The 22,405-nt window shown below is 37.2% G+C and overlaps 1 protein-coding gene across 1 annotated transcript in view; it reads left to right on the top strand.

The window, feature by feature from the left end:
• The window catches only part of Dlc1 (DLC1 Rho GTPase activating protein), a 355,052-nt gene that overhangs the window by 6,350 nt on the left and 326,297 nt on the right, over nt 1–22,405 (top strand). Inside the window, exon 2 of the mRNA XM_051182280.1 lies at nt 6,917–8,065. Coding sequence (XP_051038237.1) covers nt 7,043–8,065 — 1,023 coding nt within the window. The 5' untranslated portion in view covers nt 6,917–7,042. The remainder of the gene's footprint in view (nt 1–6,916; nt 8,066–22,405) is intronic.

The raw sequence follows: 22,405 nt of genomic DNA, 5'->3' as shown, positions 1-22,405 counted from the left end.
GAGTAAGTCTATTCTAAGAGCAAAGGATATGAAAAGGCTTTCCAAATCTAGGAGAAGTGCCAGGCAGGCATTAAATAAGTTATCATTGGAGGGCTAGTTTTAATTTGGGTGCCTACTTCATTTTCCTTCCAAAACCCAAAATTAACAGCTATGACGAAACATGTCTTAGAAACAGTGATGGGATATTTAATCTCCTGTTTTAGGTGGCTTATTTTATAATGTACTAAAGTTACACTTTTGAGGATCTCCAGACATGGAGACACGGAAGCCACTTCATATATAGTATTTTTAACTTCATGGGGCAATTTACCAATCAAGAGACTTAAGAGGAACTTGTTTCTTACTAATGGATAATGAGGCATAATGAGTACACTCTGCATTAAGGTATGTGACAGTAGTTGCCTGCAAATTTTTTTTTTTTTGGCATGGGTGAGACCCCATGACATTTCCCTCCTTCTTGGTTACATATCTCTAGATATGACTGTGTTCCAGTGTTGTTTATGCAAACATTTCTAGGAGAGACTGTTTCACAGCAGACTTCTGAGACTTACGATCTTTCTAGCCCCTCTTCAGTAACGTTCCCTGAGCCTTAGATGCAGGAGCTGTAGTGTAGATGTGTAAAGTGGGGCTAGACCCCACGTGATCTGATGGTCTCTGCACTGGTTCCAGTTGAAGTTTTCTGTGATGGTATGACTGCTAAGAACAGAGAATTAACCTCTCCCAGGAATGAATCCCCTTACAGGTTGTTCAATATTGACTGGTCAGCCTAAAACATATACACACAAACAACAAATAGGGAGTTGGCAAGTTGTATTTATATATTTGAGTACACACACATATGTAATCCATATAATCAAATAAAAAAGACTATCAACTTGAGAGTTGGCTGGACATGGGAAAGAGTTGAGAGAGGAGCTAGAAGGAGGGTAAAGGAGGGGAGAATCAATGCAATTCTATTTCAATTAAATTAAAATAATAATTATGTGAAAATACATATAAAATGAGATTCTGTGAGAGGTTAAGACATACACTGCCGTCAACAGAAGGACATCTTCACAACATCATATAGGCATGCACTTTTGAATTTTCTTATTGAAATTTTCTCTCCTACAACCCCACTCTACATTTCTCTAACTTTAGATTCAGTATTATGATTTTCTATTGAGAGAACATTAATTCTTTTACTGGAAATTGGCTGCCTTGTGAGACTCCTAGAAATTCTGCTTAGAAAAGCAGTGTTACTTTTGTTGTTTGTGTACTCATGTAAAGGATTAAGAAAAAAAACATTAGTTTTTTTCCTGAACATAAGTGTTTTGCCTAAATTATTTCAGTTTGGTCCTGAAAGGCATTCCTCTTCATTTTGTCAGTGGGTAGGTGTGACAAAAGTCACAGCCTGGATAAGTCATGTACTGATACTTTGGTCAAGAAAGTAAATGTTTGTTCTCTACACTAGTTCCTTGTGATGAAGACTTAACTTTGACATTAGTGAGTATACTTGGAGGAGTGATTTTAAGTGCAATTATGTTTATGTCTAAACAGTTGTCCTCTTGAATTTTCTTATTTGATTAAGAATGTGGGGAGCATGGACTGTCTACAAATGTGACTACCATATCACCTCCACCCTCCATGCTGAAACTATGTCTAGCTTGAGCTTGCACAGGTGTGTATGCTGTCAGAGCTGCTATAGATTCATATGTACAGCTTCCTTGGAGTTGTCCATAACTTCTTGGTCTTGCTATCCTTCAGCCTCTTCTCTGATGACCTCTGAGTCTTGACAGGAAGGAATGTGATATAGATTTTCCATTTATGGGTGAACACTCCATGGTCTTTAGTCTTTTATTCTATGAAGCAAGACCAATTGGTATTTGCTGTCTGAATAACAGTCTAGAGTTAAAAAAGTACTTCTATGATTAGTGTTGAGAATCCTCTAGAATAGTGATAAGTCACTAGAAATCATTTTAATACTATGTTCATTTCACAGAATACAGATCCATATACATTCCAGAGCTCCAGTAGCAGAGTCAGGTATGGGTTTCATCTTGACCAGTAGTACTTAAACCTAATTACAAAGTGGTTGGTTACTCCCATTATGTTCATGCCATTGTTGCATGTTCTACCAGGACAGTACTATTATAACTCACAAGGTGCACAGCAGGGTAAGACTGTTGAATTCTCTCCTGTAGTTAAATACATAACCCTTTTCAGTCTATAAAATTTAGACATAGGAATGACGATTCTATGTCAATAACAGCTTGATTTCTTCATGTTCTATGAGTCTCACTAAGTGATGTCTTTAGCAACGTAGTCTTACCATCAAATTCTGGAGGGTAACAAAAGCAAGAGATAACCTGAAATATTTGGAGGTGTATGAGAACCCACCAGCTATCAACTCCAAAAATAGATAACCCATCCCTGCCACTGGGCTTTTTATTTGTTAGCCTGTGGTATCTAATAAGGATATTTGTTCATACCCATCTCCCATTATAAAGTAACTCCATTTAAACTCTCTTTGTATATGAACATGTACACATTTTAGGAAGCTTCTACAGCAATAGATCTTTTTCTACATCAAGCAAATAAAATCATACTCTACATTTTACTGTTTATTTCTTCTGATATTTACATCCACATTTCTAAACAGTAACAGAACTTTATAATATAATGTATTTTTCATTTTAGAAGAATCCCATAATTTTTTGCTACAGAAACTAAGGACTTTCCTCTATTTTTCTCAATATTTCTGACTCAGCCCCTCACAAACTTCATGTTTTAAAAACAGTTATTTACCATTTTATTTATTTTTGAGTCAGTATTGATTACTTGTGTTATTAATACTATGTAAACAATATGCAAATTATTCAGGTAGTACATATGATTGCATTTCCTTTCTGTCAGGACCGTTATTCCTAGAGTTAATAAGTGGCTCTTCTAATGTTCCCTGTAATTCTTGCTATTAACAATATTGCACACAAATTGTCTCTCATCACTAAAAATTTCCTCTCAGTGTGCACATTTACATTTTCTTTTAAAGATGGTTTTCTTAGAGACATCTCTTACAGAAACTCACTATATGAATTTTCATCATTGAAAGTCTATTGCACAGACATTTACACTGAATTCTTGTTGCCTTTTTTCTCTAATCACTCCTAAAAATATGTTTTTCCTACCTAAGATTTTAAAGGCATCTTGGCTTACCATCTTATTTCCAGTGTTGATTCTGAGAAATCTAACACCACCTTCATTCAGAATCCCTCAAATATAATCTTCCATGTCTCTGAAAACATTAAGGATATTTTATCCATGAACCTATGTACTGATTTTTGAAATTAGAATAATTTATAATAAATTTTAAAATTCAAATAATTTTCTAGAATTTGTCAATGCATCTATTATCTTTCCCAAAGGTATCCTAGAATAGTAAGTCTCTGGAAACAGAAGGAAGATTTCTTCCCTCAAGTAGGATACTCTATAGAGCTCACTTTTGAATTTAGATGTTGTAGAGGCTGAAAATGAACCAAGGAATATTTCATTCTGTGACGATTTATATAATACATCTACCATACCCAATATCACTATTCTATTAAAGATAAAAGAGACAAGGGGATGATGCTCCCAACTGATGTGAAAATTTTCATAATATTCATATCTTTCAATGATGCTACTATTTTGTTTATATAAGTATCTTCCATAAAATTAAAAGGTACAACCAGAAAGACAATACAGTATTTGCATTTCCACTCCCTATGTTCAACACAATGTCTACCATTCTTTAGATAGGAAATGAAGTTTTAAAAGTGATTGCTTTAGTACTGCTCACTACTGGACACTACCACACATTGTTCCAGCCACAGGGGGTTACTTATGCCTTCTTCTTCTTGCATCATGTAGAACTGAGAATAATGAATGAAGGTTTTTTAAAATTAGAACAACAAATTATAAACTCTGTGTGTGTGTGTGTGTGTAAATATAAAGCATGGTATGATCATTTAATATAACAAAATGGCCATTGATTCTCAAAGTAGAATGTCTCCACTTCTCATTTTTAGATATTATAATGTTCAATGGTATTTAATTCTGACATATATGAGATGCTTATGTGAAGGAGTTATACAAAGTTACCCAAACAATAAATCTGAAATCACTTTCTGTCCACACATCCTATTCAGTAGCACCAAAGAGAGTGGCTTTGAACATCTCACTAGGAATTCCAATGACTTATGTACGACTAAAAGTGTGTAGGGTCTCTAGTAACACAGACATAGTGGTATTTGAATACATGCATTTCAGAAGTAAAAATCGCCATGGAAATTCACTTCATAAAATCAACACCCTAGAATGACCATCCAAACCCTCAGCAGCTGAGCTCATTTTTGAAAGAGATTAGGAAAGAAATGTAGCAGAAAAAATGTAGAATGGTGATCCCTAGTTTAAAAGATAATTTTAAATAAAGCAACTTGTTATAGATTCCCTTGGGGAAAGTCAGACTTTTTTAGAAAGAATGCATCTTACACAATGGATTTTATTCAGGTAAGGTGATGAGAAAACTAGACTGGTATGCTCAGATGCAGTGCCAGTAACTCATGCTTCTATTTATTAATAATTTTCCTGGCTTCAAGTGGAAGATTAAATATGAAATTTAAAAATCTGGATTTAAGTAAGAAGTGTGTATAGGAAGCATGATGGAGATGAAATGTTTTAAAACCTATCAGACCAAGAACTATGGAATAGTGTTGAAAATATGATGATGATGTTCATAATAAGTAGGGAATATTTTGTCCTTAAAATGGACAGAATATTCTCACAAAATGATTTTAAAATACCATGAAAGTCTGGATTATAAATGATGACAGAGTTATTCTAAATTGTCCCTAATTAATTTACAGTCTCTATATTCTTAGACAGCCTCAGAATTTGTTGAACTATCATCCTTCCAGGTGACAGAAGTGCTTACCTACTTGCCATGGCTGAGTAAAATATGTTAAAACTACCATAAGCTCTTAGGAGAAAAAGAAAATCCCATGTATTGATTTTTCAGATTTAGCTCAAAGTTTTGGAGGAGCTCAAAGTACTGTATTTCTCCTTAGCAAAAGAAATAAAACCAAAATTCAGGCTCAACCTAAACATAAATGGGGCTTAGGAATGACACTTGGCATTACTTAAGTTTGCATGTTCCTTCTACACTGGATAAAAATAAAGAAAAGAAAGCATCTAAAACAGAACCACCCTATTACAACCCAAATTTGCCCATGAAAGCAGAAATGTTCTGGCTGGCCTGCATTCGAGCGTTTTTTCCACTTTCCTCAGCCTTCCACACTATAATGACTTATGCATGGAATTCAGAGGCTTTATATTTTTCTTCTCAGTGCAAGGTGAATGCCAACATGGAAAACGTGAATGCTGGCCATTTTCAAAGATGGCCACAGACCTCAGGAGGAACCAAAAAGTATGCAGAAGGATATTTGATCCTACTGGGGTACCAAAATGCTAGCACATCTTAATTCTACCTATCTTTATAGGGTGCGGCTATTTACCTTTCGAGCATGTGCTTAGTTAGAGTAACTTGAAGTTTTTGGTGGGGAGTCAGAGTCCTATTCAAAAGATGGGATTGAAGCCAGCCCAGCAGTTAATCTGTTTTATGGCTGAGGGCAACAGTATATGCTGGCAGTTCCTGTACTGAGCAGAAAGTAAAAACTATCTGCTCTTTCAATGGGATTTTTCATTCACAGCCTAGTAATTTTTTTTTCCACTGTAGATTGATTTAAGTTAGTCAGTGTTAAAAGGGTTGACTTTAACATGGATATAACTTGTTTCCTTTAACTAGTTTAAATAATCCAAGGTAGAGGATGCAGACTTATAAAGTTCTTCCATTCTGGCCTTATCTTACATGTGATTTTGTTGCCTGCTTAAATATGTATGGTCCAAATACTAACAGGAATATACTAACATCTTTACAAGGAAAGAGGATGAGACTTGAGTGTTTGAAGACTGGAACTAATTGTCCAATGATGCTCACTTCTCCCTTTTGAATTGCTTCATGGGTGGTTAGAGTTCATACATACATACATAGTAAACACATGAGGGAAGAGGATGATGAAGGTTAAAACATCACAATTCTGTGGAGACAATGAGCTCTTTTGGTTATTTGAGCCTGGCCCTTGGAAGCTTGTTCTAATTTGCAATATTGGTTCATGTCCTAGATCTATTGCTTTGAACACTTACATGTTTTCTTTTTAGGCTTCTACACTACCTCCATGATATTAATAATGGCAGAAAATAAATGTATCTATCCTAAAGTCTTATAATAGAGTGCATCATGCTTTGCTTTCTTATTCATGAGTTTTGAGTTAATGTGAACTAAGCTGTATTATTATTCTGCTTCCCTATTTCACCCTGGGGTAGAGACATCCTGGTTACTGGGACCTGTATGGGTTCTTTTACATGCTAATGCATTGCACATGCTGTCTGTCCCTGCTGTTCCAGTTTGCAAAACCGGTTCCCTGGTGGCTTTTGTTTCAATTCAAACCAAACACCAAATCAATTTCCTTAATGGCTTTTGTTCACAAAAGCACTCAGAAAAGCATGCAAACCAGAGCAACAAGTTAATTTTTCTATTGAATTTTTATTAGGTATCACAGTTCAAATATTTTCTTAATGGAGCTTAAAATGTTTTGATGCTTATATCTCCATTCATGAATAAACCAGCCCAATTGTTTTTTTTTTTAAGTACTGATAAAGTTTCACTAAAAATACTAACTGCAAATTTTTCTCTAATATTAGACTGCTTCTGAGAAACAAAACCATTAAGGCTATTAAGCGAAGGTTTTGTATTATTTCCTACCTCTGCTTAATAATACAGATTTACATTCTTTGCCATGAAATATTGTTACAGCATTTTTTTTTTCAATTTTTTTAACAGGCGACGAAATGGCAGAAGACACTCTATTCCTTGATCCATGAATTCAAAATCATCGTTTGTCAAGTTCTATCCCAAGCCAGCGTCATATGGAATGCATCTTCTTGTCTGCTGTTAAGCAATGGTGACATGTCTGTAGCTATCAGAAAAAAGAGCTGGGAAGAGCATGTGACCCAAAAGACTGGACAGCCTTTTAATTCTGATGAGTATGACATAGCATGTCATCACGGACTGGCATCCGACAGCTTGCAGGCAAGTATGGAAAAAGATGCAACCTTAAATGCGGACCATAAAGAGCAGTGTGCCTCTCTACCAGACTGCTGTTGTGGGCCGGAGCCCAGAGACTTTCCTGGGAGGCCAATGGGTCATATTTCACAGGAAGTGGATGAAAGCGGCAGCCAGGAAGGGGAGGAGCGGTTTTTGTCTCTGGAGGCCAGCACAGAGACCCTAGTGCACATTTCTGATGAAGATACAGATTCCGAACTCCACCTTACCCATGATGCACAGATTCCAACTTCCCCAAGACATGACAGAGACGGCCAATGTAGTGTCGAAGGAGTGGGCTCCCTCATGAAGACACTGTCCACCATGCAAAGTAACCAAGGTTCTCATAACTCCTGGAGGAAGGCTGGTAAAGCCGAGGTGTCTCCAGCAGAAGAAAGTGGGGGGAGGCAAGGTGCTGATGCTGTAACTAAAAGCCTGGAGCTTTGTAAGGATATAAGTTCAAATGAAACAAAAGATGTGCCCAAAGTAAGTACATTCGATTCTTTGAATGTGGAAGATGCTACACCTGAGACACAACTGCTTAATTCTGCGGTAATAGCTCAACAACGAAGGCAATCTGACTTCCCTAAAGAGGAACAGGAAAAATATCGCTCCGGTGTAGTAGAAGTGGAGTTCTTGGCTGGTCCTTGTGCAGACGGAGTGCTACCATTATTAAAAGCAGATAGCAGAAGCTGCCTTCTGCAGCCTCCTTCCTGCCCCAGTGGAATGTCAGCAGAAAATGACCCGGAGAGGAGTGGGTTCTCAGAACATCAAAACAAAAGCCCTTTCAAGGTCAACACAGAAGATGGCATGCAGTGTTTACACTTAAGGGGCCCAGTGACCACCCAGGAGACCACAGACAATCAAGTCAGACTGCGCAAGAGAAAGGTAAGCCTCACACATAGATAGAGCATCTGGCTTTTGAAATGTTGTAAATGTCTTTCTTTTCGTCACTTAACGAATCTGCTTGGGCTGAAAAGGATGTGCAGATGTTTGGTTTGGTTTGGTTTTGACCCTGCTATGTAGCTCACACACTTTAAAGACTATTCACTTGGTAAGATTATGAAGGTATATGAGAGTTGACATATAATAATCTTACTATTTAGCTAGCAACATTGTGGTGGTTTGTAGCCCTTTAAAATTGTGTCAAGATAGAACAAAGCATGGCTTGCTTTCCTTGGAATTCAGCAGCCACCACAGCCTGTCCCTTTATAGTTCATGGCCTCCTAAACACTGATATGTAATTTTTATAAGAAAAAAGGCAATGTGTTTAATTCTTGGACCTGTTTTTTTTTTCCTTTCAAATGTATATTTAGTCATTTTCACTCATATATTTAAACACAAACAAACAAAAACAACTTGGGACTGGTGAAATGGCACAGAGGTTAAGGGCATGTAGTTCTCTTCCAGAGGACCAGAGTTCAATTCCCATCACCCATGGTGAGTGGCTCTGGAGTGCGTGTAATTCCAGCTCCAGGAGATGTCATGCATTCTCCCAGGCTCTGAGGGCTATCTGTACACACATACATGCAGATGCACACACATACACAGTTATTAAAAAAAATATAATAACTCTTAAAGATTCCAAATAACCCTTTCCATATGGAAAGAAAACACCTCACATGCACATTAAATGTTACTCTAGTAATCCACTATCAATTGAGGCAGCATTATGTCTTTTCCTTGAAAGGGGCCAATACAAGATAAAAAATTTTATTTTATACCCCGACACCTTTGAATGAATCTAGGGATTCCCCTAAGGAAGCTTCCAGACAAGAAATTACAGGGGTAGCCCTACATGACTGGGTTAGTATTGAACTCTTATTCAAGATTTTATATATATATATATATATATATATATATATATATATATATATAGTTTCTTCTTGTGTCACTCTTCTGTTGCTCTTAAAAAACCCTGAAGATTAGAACACTTCGTTCAATAAAAAAAAAAAAAATTTAAAAAGACACTTTTCTTCCTCTCTTCAGATATAGTCTTAATCCATGAATTTACAATTACTAAACAAAAAGTAGATATTCTTTTTTCAGTTGAACTGCAGCTACCCATCTACTGTTTGAGGGGGACCTTTTCAATTCTCTCTTATTTCCTTAATCTGTGTGGGTTTTATTAACAAACTACATCAGTAATGTATCACTAGTTCATTTAAATGAACTCAAGGACATTACTGCAAAAGTCAATATGCTCAAACTGTATACTAACATAATACTCTGTGCCTCTGGCAAGCATTCCTTTCCCTATGTATATTGCATTGAAATGTCAATGCCACATAGAGGTAGTATTATTGGAATGCTCACATCACATTTCCAGAAATTTCCATGTGTCCTATCAAATTGTTGGAGAGACTGCAATGATGACACAAGAAAATATTAACTGACTTAGAACATAGGTTCATAAAATAAGACAAATACGGCCCAACTGCCTACTGACACATTAAACATTCCCACAACATGTGCTCATTGTTGATCATTAATATCAATATGAGGAATGCCGGCTGCAGTTATATCTCATTTGCAAGTTCTAATTTAAATTTTCTATTTTAAGCATTTCAACACCTCCAAAGTTTTGCAGCATTACTGGTTGGAATACTAACTTTGACAATCCAACCTTTTGGCATGTCTTGGAATGAGAGTATTACATGTCAAGATTTAGGCTCAAAATTTGTGATACAAGGTGTTGCTAAGATACAAACTATTAGAATTAAAATGTGTAGTAACTGTTGTTTTATCTGTTACTAATGAATGTTAAATAACTATAAATTGAAAATTAGCTCAAAATTTTACCAAGATAACTGAATGTATTTGTAAGAACAGTATGTACAGAGATAGTCATTGCTTCCTATAACAACAACAACAATAATACCATCCCAGATTTTGTTCATTATATTGTTCACTATTATGAACTGTATGGAATGCTATACAGCCATTAAAGATTTGGAGTGAAGGGCTTGTAGAGAAGGCTCAATCTGTAAAGGGTTTACTTGGCAAGCAGGAAGAACTAAATTTGATTTTCCAAAACACACACAAAAAGCTAGGTGTGGCAAGGCATTCTTTAACACCCATAATCAAGGGCCAGAGACAGTAGGATACCTGGGTTTGCCAGCCAGCTCATCTAGCCAAGTTGTAAGCTTCAGGGTCAATGAGACACTGTGTCTCAAAAAATAAGATGGAGGATTGGGGCTGGAGAGATTGTTCAGTGGTTATATCAGGACACATGGGTTCAACTTCTAGTATCCACACTGGTGTCTCACAATTATCTTTACCTCCAGTCTCAGTGAATTCGATGCCTCTTCCAGCCTCCATGGACACCAAACATGTACATGGTGCATATATATTCATGTAGGCATAACAGCCCCCACACAAAATAAAATTGAAATTTTAAAAAATGAAAGAAATGGAGAATGACAGAGGAAAACACTCAGCATCAACATCTGGCTTCCATATACATGTATATCCTTACACTTACATGCAGTCACATGAACAGATAGACACAATCATACAGTCTTTCAACTTTAGCCTTCTGGATAGCTGGGATTAGAGATCTCTGCTGCAGTGATGGCTGAGAACAGTGCAGGGGACCACTCTTTCATCTCTGTACAATGTTAGGTGCCAGATACCGGAAATAGTTTGTTAAGTAAGCCATCTATCTAGTTAAAACTGCTTCTCAGTCATGGCATAGTATGAGAAGTGAGATAGACTGTGAGATCATATGAGGTTGAAAACGTCAATCAGCTGATTAACTGAATGCCAAGTAAGCATAACAAATTCTTTATTGAATTTTCAAGCATAGATTTTTCTTTCATTGGATATAATCCATGTTCTAAGACTGAAACAAAACAACAAGAAAGACTACAAGAGTCTTCCATCTGCAGGGTATGGCCTTAAATCCCCTCACTTGGAAAGCTGATGCAGAAGGATGGGAGATATGGATGTAGCTTTTGTTATACAGTAAGAGCCTGCCTCGAGGAACAAAACAAAACCAACAAACCAATGTTGCCTGGTACTCTTCTAGACCTATCATGCCTCATATCTACACCATGCCTCTTTGAAACCTGTAAGGTTTAACAGGCACTCACTCTTTTAGATGACTTTGTTCAGTAACACCTGGGATAGACACACATGTATTTACAAGGACTCTCCATTGCAGAGGACTGCATCTGTAGCCTATCTAACCAAAGAGCTTTGGGGCTAATAATTTAGTTTTGAGCTGAAATATGTTAAAATAGTCTATGGAATTGAAATTGAAACCACAAAAGTCAAAGGGAAAACAAAAGGATTGCAAGGGGACATTAGTGAATGAACCACATGGTTGTGTGGCCTGTGACGAGTGCCCTTACGGCCTTGGGTGAATCCCTAGGCTGAGACAACTGCTTAAAAGCAGTTCTCAGAAACACATTCCACAGACGTCTGGTGGCAGGAGAGAGTCTAAGAAGTGGTCTCTTAAACCAAAAGTTGTGTGAAGATGGAAAAGGCACAGAGAAAGGCTTGAGGTTGGAGGTTTTTTGAAAAACTAGTGTTATTTGTCATTGATGGTGGTTTACTAATTACAGAGTCCCAACTTCCATCATCTGTAAAGAGCATTTAAGTATTTGCCAAGCTTTTCAGTAATGCTATAGTTAAAGAAATGTATGAATCTGTTTTTATTAATACATTAGACGAGACATAAACTATACTACAAAGCAGGATAAACTCCAAAAAGTATTACAAAAATAATAGCTCTGAGATGATACACAATCCCATTTCCAAAATCTCCCTCAGTCCAATGACAAATTAGTTCTGATTTGGGGATTCTTGATATGTGTGATGGCTTATAACTTTAATGTAAACACTTGAGAGACAGAGGCAGAAAGATTGGCTTGGGCTACATTATGAGTTCTGAGTTGGGCTAGGGAGATAGGTCTGTCAGTAAAAGTGATGGATGAACAACCATGAGGACATGGGTTCTATCCTTAGACACCTAAATGTATCCTCTTAGTGCTGGGGCAGGCAGAGTATGGCAGATGACGGGAATTGTAGCTAGTCAGCCTAGCATACTCATTGAACTCCTAGCCATTGACACACATTATCTAAAAGCAGCAAGGTAGAAACAGGCATGGTGACTGTTGTAATTCGGGTTACTATTGCTGTGAAGATACACCATGACAATGGAAACTCCTATAAAGAAAAACATTTAAATGAGGCTGGCTTACAGTTTCAGAGGTTCAGTCCATTATCATCATGAAGGGAAGCATGACAGTGTGCAGGCAGATGTGGTGCTGGAGTTGAGAGTGCTGCATCTTGCAGTCAACAGGAAGTCAACTGACTGTCACATTGAGGGAAGCTTGAGCAAAAGAGACCTGAAAGCCCACCCCCACAGTGACACACTTCCTCCAGCAAGGCTACACATCCTAATAGTGCCACTCCCTTTGGGGCCATTCTCCTTCAAACCACCACAATGTTAGGCAGGTAAAAATGCCCAGTCCTGCATGGTGGAAGGAGAAAATGAAGTCCCACAAGTCCTCTGACCATCACACATACTCCATGGCATAACTGTGTGTACACACATACTCAAGTGCACACACACACACACACGTACAAAAGTGTAAAAATAAGTTAACTTAAATAAAAAGTGGACAAATTGCTCAAAAAAAAAAAAAAAAAAAAAAAAAAGATGACACCTGAGAACACTCAGGTCCTCTCAACAATCTCTAACCTAGACACACTCTCACACATATGTGTTCATATGCTTACACACATATGTACCTGTGTGAAAATAACATTTTTACAGACACATACAGACAAAAAAAGATTAAAGAAAAATTTCAATCTAATAATTAAATCTCATTTTTAAAGCACTATTTTTGAGACTTTAGGTTAGACCACTGTCACTAAAAGCCAACACAACAATGTCTTAGCCAATCTATTTCATATTTCCATGACAGCTGAGAAAGGAGGGCTAGGGGAAGGGTTACAATTTGTGAATAAGTTTTATCTCAAATGGCAAAAAAGGATGAGGAATCTGTAAACAAAGTCATAACAACAGTATGATTTTATTCTGAAGTCCTTCTGGTTTTAAATACAGGTCTGTTGACCAGTTTGTATTCCATGAGTCTTTGTGACTTAAAACCTTTAATGTATGATAGGTCAATAGGTCAGGGTTTACTATTGATAATGAAAAGTCATTATCAGGGCAATTGTCTGCAGATGGATGAAATATTCCTGTGAGTATTCATCACCTGTTGTGCCTAGATGGTTCTATGTTTGTGAGTCTGTGTTTGACCATCAAGCAAATTCATGCCAATAAACAACTAGAAAGTCAAATATTCGCAGATAGTTGGAGATAACTGCTTTGGCTCATCACAGATATAATTGTAAAACCAACTATAATTGTAAAAACAATTGCCTGATAACATGATAAAGAAAAACACTAAATGCAGCCTGGTGAAATCAGGGAATAATCAGTATTTAGCAGAGTGTGGATGTATGTATTAAGTCACACTGTCAGCAACCACAGAGCAGAGGTTCTGGCATAATACTGCTTGGCTTATAGTTCCTTAAATCCTTCGGGGCTGCTGTTTGCTGACATACAAGGCTGTCACCGAATGGAGGAAGGTGAAGCAAGTAACAGAAGAACAAGAAAGTGGGTAGAGAAGGGTAAAAATAGAGGGGGGGGGTGAGCAAGGAAATAGTAGAAGATAGGCTAAAATGGAAGACTAAAGAAACACTGGCAAATTGCATGAAAAAGAGTACAAGTCCTTCCATAATAATAATAAAAAAATACTAATTTCCATTCCCTGTCAACACAAAGGTGTGGTGATCAGCAACACAGGAAGAGGACAAGCAGGGTGAAGCTGATTCCACTAATGACAGTACAGAGAGGGGTAATGACATCCCATTGTACACTGGAGTCTTTGATGGCCACAGCCAGCCCTCATGGGCTGCATCTCTATTAGGCTCAGCAACAAACTCTGGTAAACACACACTCAACAAACTCAAATAATTTGGAGTTTCCTAAAAGTTTTTTCTATTATAATATAATTATATCATTTGGGTTTTTTTTCCTCTTTCCCTCCCTCCACATCCTCCCATATACCCCTCTCTTTCAAATTCATGGCCTCTCTTTTCACTAATCATTGTCATATTCATATATATTCTCTATACCTTATACCACAATGCCATGTAAGATCTGGGCCTGAGTCTATCTCAAGTTGAAAAGTAATGATCAGAACTTATTAATCACATGGCAATATTTAGAATATTTAGAATATGATTACTTGCCTCTGGAGAAGAGTGAACAAGATGGAAATGGAAAATTATAGAAAACCCATTAAGATTTATTTTCCTCTATGTGCATATATATGTAATAATATATGTGCATATTACCATGAAAGTGCATAGCTATCATTTATACTTACTTAAGACACATGCTGAATGAGAAACACACAGTCAAGCAGGTGGTGAGGCTACTAGGCTATGAATTCCATGGTGTTTCTGGCTGACATCACTTTTAAAAAGCTAGGGATGGTATAGAGAGCATGTATATACTTGGCACACCAGCAGTTGCCAGGCAACAGAAGGCCTTATGTTCCTTAAATCCCCATGTCATGTTCAAGCAGAGCTTCTTTTTGCTAATACACAAGGCTGTCACTGAATGGAGGAAAATATGGTACTGAAGAGAAATAGGAAGTGGATAGAGGAGAATAAGAAGAGAAGTAGGGTGGGTGTGATGGAAATGGCAGGGAAAAAAAACATAAAAAGTAAGAAAACATGCTTAGGAAGTTCCAGACACCAGCATGTTTCTTTGTCATTTCTATGACAAACACCACAGGAAGTAGCAGGTTGGCAGCTAGGTGCCTTTGGGAAAATGTTATATATAAACGTCTGGGCACCCATATATGTATCTATCCATGTATTCTAATAGGAGGCATTTAGATCTATGAGTTTCTTCTTCTGAGCACTGTAGAAAACCTGGTTGTAATGTGTAATAGGTCTCTTAATTAATGATTGACCCAAACTGCCAGCCGTGCAGTTTGTGATCATTAATAACTTCCAATTAATTTGACATCAGCTCTTATTGGAGTGAGAATTAAAGCACTTGCATGGTATTATTTTAGGGGATGAATGGCTGCTTCAGAAACAACTGCACATTCCAGACTTTGGTAATAGAGATGCTGACTTTGTTTCCTCCTGGTGAATTTCTGTTACTATAATCCAGGCCTAATTTATTAATCTTCTAATACCAAAGGAAAGCACCAGATCTTCTGGAGGCCTCCCTGGAAGAAATGCCAATATCCACAAGAGTTGAAAAAAAATATTTCAGAACCCATGTAGCAGAACCCTGCCACTGTTATCTAGGCACCAGACACAATGGTGCCAAGAGATCCAGCTCGTCTGCTGGCTTGTGTTCCTAGAAAGAACACACACCCTTTGCTGCCCATGACATCTCTGTGTCAGAAGTCATTTTCTAACTACACCAACAATTACGTAGTGCCTCTGAGATAAGCTCACAATTTTCTTAGGAAATCTAAACAAATAAATGTACAGTTACCCCCTCCCCCTTTTCTCTTTCTGTTCTATTTTTACATTGGCTTAGGAATTAAACAAGTGATTAATGAACCTCTTTGGATGTCAGGTTCCATGTCTTAAGCCAGTGAAACTTCAAAAGGGTTTATTGCTTTTTATGTGCATTGAAAATTAACCCAGAGGTTTTAGAAATGTTGAATTAGCATTATTATTTGCTCTGGAAAATGAATAGCTTGGTCTAAGCTGGGATTTTCTTGCCAAAATGGAAAGTCATGATGAGGGGAAAAAGTCCAGTCCAAATCAGGGACGCTATTTAAACTCTATGATTTATATATGTGTCTGAATTTAGGGGCAATTGTCTTTCTGTCATGAGATGCTTGTGAACATTAAGTCATAAAATGGGGCTGAATGGTTATAGAGAGTAGAGCTAGAATAATTTTTCATTGAAAAAATTGAGGTGAAAAATCTGACCATTAAGTAAATGAAAAATTTGCAAAATTATTATGTTTTCTAGTCAGCCAAATGCTAATGTAACCTGAATTTGCACCATGTAGGCATGCGACACATACTTTTTCATCCATGGAAAGTTTCAGCGGCTTCCTTGTTGCGATACCAGATGTGGAACACAGTGATTAAACCACTGGATGCTGAGGCCAAGCTGCCTGGGTTTCACCCCAGCTTCCCTCACTTACACGTTGGTGATGTGGCATACCATGTAATGTTTCTGGGCTTCAACTTTCCATACGGATAATAAAGTGTTACTCTGTTATTAATAACATATAGAAACAGACATATATAATTAAAACAGAACCTGATGGGTAGTAAATGCCATGTGCTTATAATTATCATTAGTATCAGCAATGACTTTTTAAAGTGTTTTACTAAATTGATACAGTTACAGATTTGAAAGTAAGATGAAATGTCTGGGAATAATTGAAGGGGGAATAAAGGCATATGAGAAAACAAATTTCGACCATCCATGTGGACACAATAGCTATCTAAGTTTACCACTGTACCATTTGGCCTAGCATGTGCATAAGCCAACTGAGTTTTTACTAAGCACCTTCTTTTCTCTATGAGTTTTGCCAGGTCCCTATGTGCTCCCAACTCAAAGGAGCTTATGTCTTACTAATGGCAATAAAAAGAACAATAAATTATACAGCAATCTCAATAGAATCCCTACTAGAACATGATACAATATCAGGCACAGAAGGGCCAGTATTAAAAAGTGGTTCAGTGTAATTCAAGATAGAATGCATAAATGTGTCTGAAAAACAGAGTTAGAAGAGTCCTTGTCAGATACGGAACTTCTTGATGTTGTGTCTGACTTGACCTCAGGAGGGTGAACTTTGGATTTTGTACTGGTAGGACTGTGGGAGGGGACTGTTTCTGGGTTATGTTAATTGTTCTCAAGAAGTAGGTTTGTTTGTTTGTTTTTTGTTTTGTTTTTGTAAAAACATAGATGTAAACTCTCAAGAAACAAGCAAACATTTCACTGGAGCCATTGTGTGGACAGACACTTTTAAATGCTAAAGGTTTTTGTCAGTTGTTGTACAGTGTTATGAAAGTGAGAAGAGAGTGATAAGACTGAATATCCAAGGCTTGACCTGAAGCAAATCACCTTCCTCTTTTCAAATTAGACTTTCTAGCTAAGTAGTTTTGAAGCTCAAAAATCAAAACAAAAACAAAAAAGCAAAAAACAACCAACAAACAACAAATAAATTAGGTTTTTACATAATGGACACCAAAAATGACTCTGGCTTTTTACAGTCAGGTTAATTTGCCTACTAACAATTCCTTAGTAATGAATCATAAGCAGAATAGTATATGCAGGTCATGGAAACTTGATTGATGATTGGATCAATAGATATACTAATCAAAGAATAATGTTGCCCTGGGGTAGCCATTCCTGCTAACTTTAATACTCTCCTTGACCCATAAGAGTCACATTGGAAGAGTCCTGATTGTTTACTGTAACCATGGGAGTGGCTCTGTCAAACTCAGAGCATGAAAAGCCAAGAGTCAAAAGATTAATGCATAATGCAATTTTTTTTAAAATCACTTAGAACAGGCCACCCAAAGGTATATTAAGGAGAATGGAACAGACAAGAAATGTAAAATTGCAATTTTTAAACTTTGTATAAATAAAAACATTTTAAATCAAGAGCAAATGGGCTCCCATAGACTCTATGTATGATGTGGACCCCTGATGGATAACTGTGTGTGCAGTGGAAAGGATATGAGAACTCATAGGCTCTAAGTCTGCTATGAACTCTACCAGATGACTATGCTCAGAAACAAGGGATGCAATGACCTAACTTTTATCTTGTCTTGTTAGAGACATTCTCCAAATGGGATGTTTGCGTATGTAGAAAGTTTATAGTCCATGTGTGACAAGCAGTCACACTCTGAGATTTCACATTTGGCTCCTTGCAAAAAAGCCTTAAAAAAAAAAAAACTTGAGATAGATGAGTTGGCAAAATATGAGTGACATGGTGATTAACATAAGGATGTTAATAAGTGAGTTTGAAAGTAATCAGCTCTTGTATGTTTCCCAAGGAGGTACAAAAGCAAATGGGAAACAAGCTCACCTTTGAGGTCCTATGGACAATTCCCTAACACAGGAAGAGGAAGTGGCAGATTGAGTCAGTATGGCTGGGTAATACAAGGCCTAGCCACTGTGTGCACAATAGTTCCTTCTCACAGCATGTGTTTTCCATTATGTAGGTAGGATTTTAATTTTCTACCCATGCTTTAAAGATATTTCTTGTATTCTGACTCTATTTTGTTGTAAAGCATGTATTATTTAATGTGTTTTTCATGTTCATTTACACATTAAGCAATAATTTCTTTGACTAGACCAATGCAAGCAACCTTCTTCTAACAAATAGGAAGTGAAAGAGAATTTGCTTTTCATGGGTTCCTAGATTTCACAAATGGAAGGAACTTCAAGCATCCCTTCATTTTACTTTAATGGGAATAATGAGTGTGTGTTGACAAGGTCAAGAAGCTGTAATTTAGAGTGTTAATAGTTGTGTGTCCTGCTACCAATGCACAGTTGCTGCCCCCACACAGAAGATGCTGAGTTGCATATTATTATAGAAAAGCTATAATTTAAAAGTAATCAGAAAGAATTGGCCAACGCGAAAATGTAATACAAACCTAATATTAAGGGGTTTGTTGAAAGATGAAAGGAAATATTTTGTCTCTCTATTTTAGACAACTATTCATTTTGTGTGCAGGAGGTAAAAAAAGATGGCTTTAAAGATTTCACTGCATTTCAGGTATATGCTGAGAAAAATACAAAAACAAAAAAGTGAAAATTGGAAATGGCATCTATAGAATGGTGTCCATTTCCCTCAGTTTCTCCTGGCTTCTAGTTTGGTAATAAAAAAGTCACTTTCTAAGGTTTGATTTATCCCGAAATTCAATTTATCTACATTTCCCTCCACAATCAACATAGACTTTTACCATAAATAATTTTCTGTCCATTTAGGAGTTACAAAGCACTATCTCTCAGATATCCACAGTGTTTGAACTGAGGCATGATAAATTTTAAACAAGGTGAAGACAAGGTCCAATCTGGGAGCAATCATTAAGAAGGCAAGAGACAAAGAATCTTAGCTAACAGTGTACTTCAGTATAATCTCATGTAGATTTTTTCTTGCATACACATCAGTGATCACATAAAGTGCTAAATCTTAATTCCTAAAATGTTTACTATCCTGGAAACAAGGTGAGTGCTTAGAAGTGTTTGAGTCTGTTGTGAGCAAGATGGAATAGGAAGAAATCGTTTCTAATAGCCAATACCTTATAGTCATTGGAATTGTAAATTTCCAAACTTGACACTGACAGTGTGTTTGCTATGAAAGGATAAATGGGCAGCAGTTTAGTTGCAAATGAAATTTCTAATTTCTAATTGTGTTTTTTTTTTTTTTCATTTCTAATTTGTACACCAGTCTTTCCACTATTCGGAAATGTCCCCTCTGCACAGTGGTGCAAAGAGCTGTGCACAGGAATTATTCCCAGGAGGTTATCCCCTAGCTTTTCTTCCTGAAACAAAACACTTTGAGGTAGTAACCTATGTAAATTGTCACAACAAAACTGATCCATTGCAAGGAACTTTGAAGTGGGAAATGTAGGAGTTGAAACTCCATAAAAGACAGATAGTAGTAGCCTGAAAGACAGAGGATATACTCCTTCTTTCCTTCTTTCTTTCTTTCCTTCTCTCCTTCCTTCCTTCCTTCCTTTTGTTCTTTTTGTGTTTGTTTATTTGTTTGTTTGCTTATCTCTCTGATTTTTTTTCCAAGACAGGGTTTCTCTGTGTATGCCAGCTGCCCTGGACCTCTCTCTGTACACCAGGCTGGCCTTGAACTCAGAAATCTACCTCCCTCTGTTTCCCAAGTGCTGGGATTAAAGGAGTGCACCACCATTGCCCAGGCTGATACTACCTATCCATACTTGAATTTTTACTTTGGGCCACTAGCTCACAAATATTAACATGCAGACTTATTCATCATGAAAGTTCAACCTTAGCTTTGGATTGTCACACTCACTCTTATAACTCAAATTAACCCTTATTTTTCATTAATCTATGTTCCATCACTTGGCTTTTACTTCTCTCCCATTGTGTGCCTGAATCATTTTGAACTCAATGGTATCTCTCATGAGCCTTGATTATCTTCTCTTCCTCTCTCAGCCTGGAAGTCCCCCCCATCCCTCCTGCCTAGCTATTAACCATTTAGTGTGTTTTTTTTTTGTTGTTGTTATTTGTTTGTTTGTTTGTTTCTTTTTTTTTTTTTTTTTTTTTTTTTTGGGTTTTTCAAGACAGGGTTTCCTCTGTATTGCTTTAAAGGCTATCCTGTAACTAGCTCTTTAGGCCAGGCTGGCCTCAAACTCATAGAGATCCACCTGCCTCTGCCTCCTAGCCATTCAGCTAGCCATTCAGCTAGCCATTCAGCTAGCCATTCAGCTTTTTATTAAACCAATCACACCAAGTCCACCTTCATACAGTGTACAAATATCGCACAGCACCTATTTGCATCTTTTGAACTAATTTCGTTGAGAGGAGAAAAACAAAAACAAAACACAAGTAGGACAATGACAATATACTGGTGTCCTTTCCAGTGTGAGTATTCAGAGGACAGAAATAAAAGCCACTGCTTGTGAAGGAGAAAAGATACAAGAGAAGTTTGTTGATGTCACCCAAAGTCTGTTTTTATAGGCTGTGGAAAGAGTCATATAGGGTGAGTAATACCTTGTGTAATGATTTCTCTTGTGCTCCATTTCAATCCATGCAAAGTACCTGATTTTTAAAAACAGCTAGCACAGTAGATAGTCCCTAAGCCATGCAGAGACCCACAGGAGCTTTTCTCTTTCCATCTATCACTGAACATCTGTGTTATGGTCCATGGGCACCCAGGTGAGAAGGTGCAGATGTATCTCTTGGCATGCATCGCCATTGGCCTTGAGGAACTGCTTATGTTCACAGTGACATATTTACCTCTTCTCACTATCCAAACTATAGATTTTCTTCACAAAATTCCATCAACACATTTGTAATACATGTCTGCCTTCCTCGCCTTTTTATGCAAGGATGTCGTAAAAGTATTTGAAATAAACAGAACCCTCTAAGAGCAGGCCAAAAACAACACGTATCTGTCAACCATTCAGTCAATTTGACCTATTCACACAGAGAAGAGTTATAAAAAGCCAAACTGATTTTGAAGCAAATTAAATGAAAATACAGGTGTGTCTCCAAGGATCAGAAGAAATCAGTCCACGTGGAAAACACCTCTTCAGAAATTCAGATGTTTTTTTAATGTCTGGGGACAGAGCTCTGTGGGAAGATACATGTGTGGCATGCACAGTTCTCTGGCTCTAATTCCAAGAAAAATATTTTTAAGGTTTATAAAAATGACTATTAGACTCATATTGCTGCATATCCATATATATGTGGAATGATAAAAGTTATAGAAAATTGAGCTGAAAGACCTAGAAATCCGAGATCCATATTGACTTTCATAAACATACCTGTGAGTTGAGTGAATTTAATGACTGAAGAAATGATCATGTCAAATTCCCCATACCTTTCACATCCATCCCTTTGTCCCTCATCACCACCATCTCTGTCTGGTTCTTGAGACATCTTATCTGGCTTCTAAGCCTCTTGTACTGGCCCAGAACAAACTGGTGCTCACATTGTAGCCCAGATTACCTTCACATAATACTTTTTTGACATGCTCTCTTCTACAACTTCAACATTCCAGAATACAAAACATGGCTTCAATATTGGTAAAACTTTAGGCATTGTTCACTGCTTGAGTACTGTGTGTAAGTCAGAGTGGATGAAGAAGACAACTAGCATGGGACAGCATGAAGCCCCTGGCCAAGCTGTCCTGAGTGACCTCCTTAAGTACCAAGGCTTGAGTTTGATAGGCTCAGTTGATTGCCTTGAGTTCAAGATCACAGACGAGGATGGAAAATGAATAAGGCAAGCAGAGTCAGTTAATAAGTGATTGTTAATATTTGCTAGGAAAGGAAACAAAGAGAATGAGAATGGAAGCTAGAAGGTAATGTGGATGCATTTTTAATTAGTTTCCTAGGAATATTGCACATACCTGGCTGTTAGATGTGATCCAGTAGAGGAAATGTTTATATTCAGAAGGAGGTAGCTTTGATGGGAGAGGACACAGTGCACAGAAAGTG

Source organism: Phodopus roborovskii, unplaced genomic scaffold (genome assembly GCF_943737965.1).
Source record: "Phodopus roborovskii unplaced genomic scaffold, PHOROB, whole genome shotgun sequence".
Lineage (NCBI taxonomy): Eukaryota > Metazoa > Chordata > Mammalia > Rodentia > Cricetidae > Phodopus > Phodopus roborovskii.
This window is presented reverse-complemented; position numbering and strand designations above follow the sequence as displayed.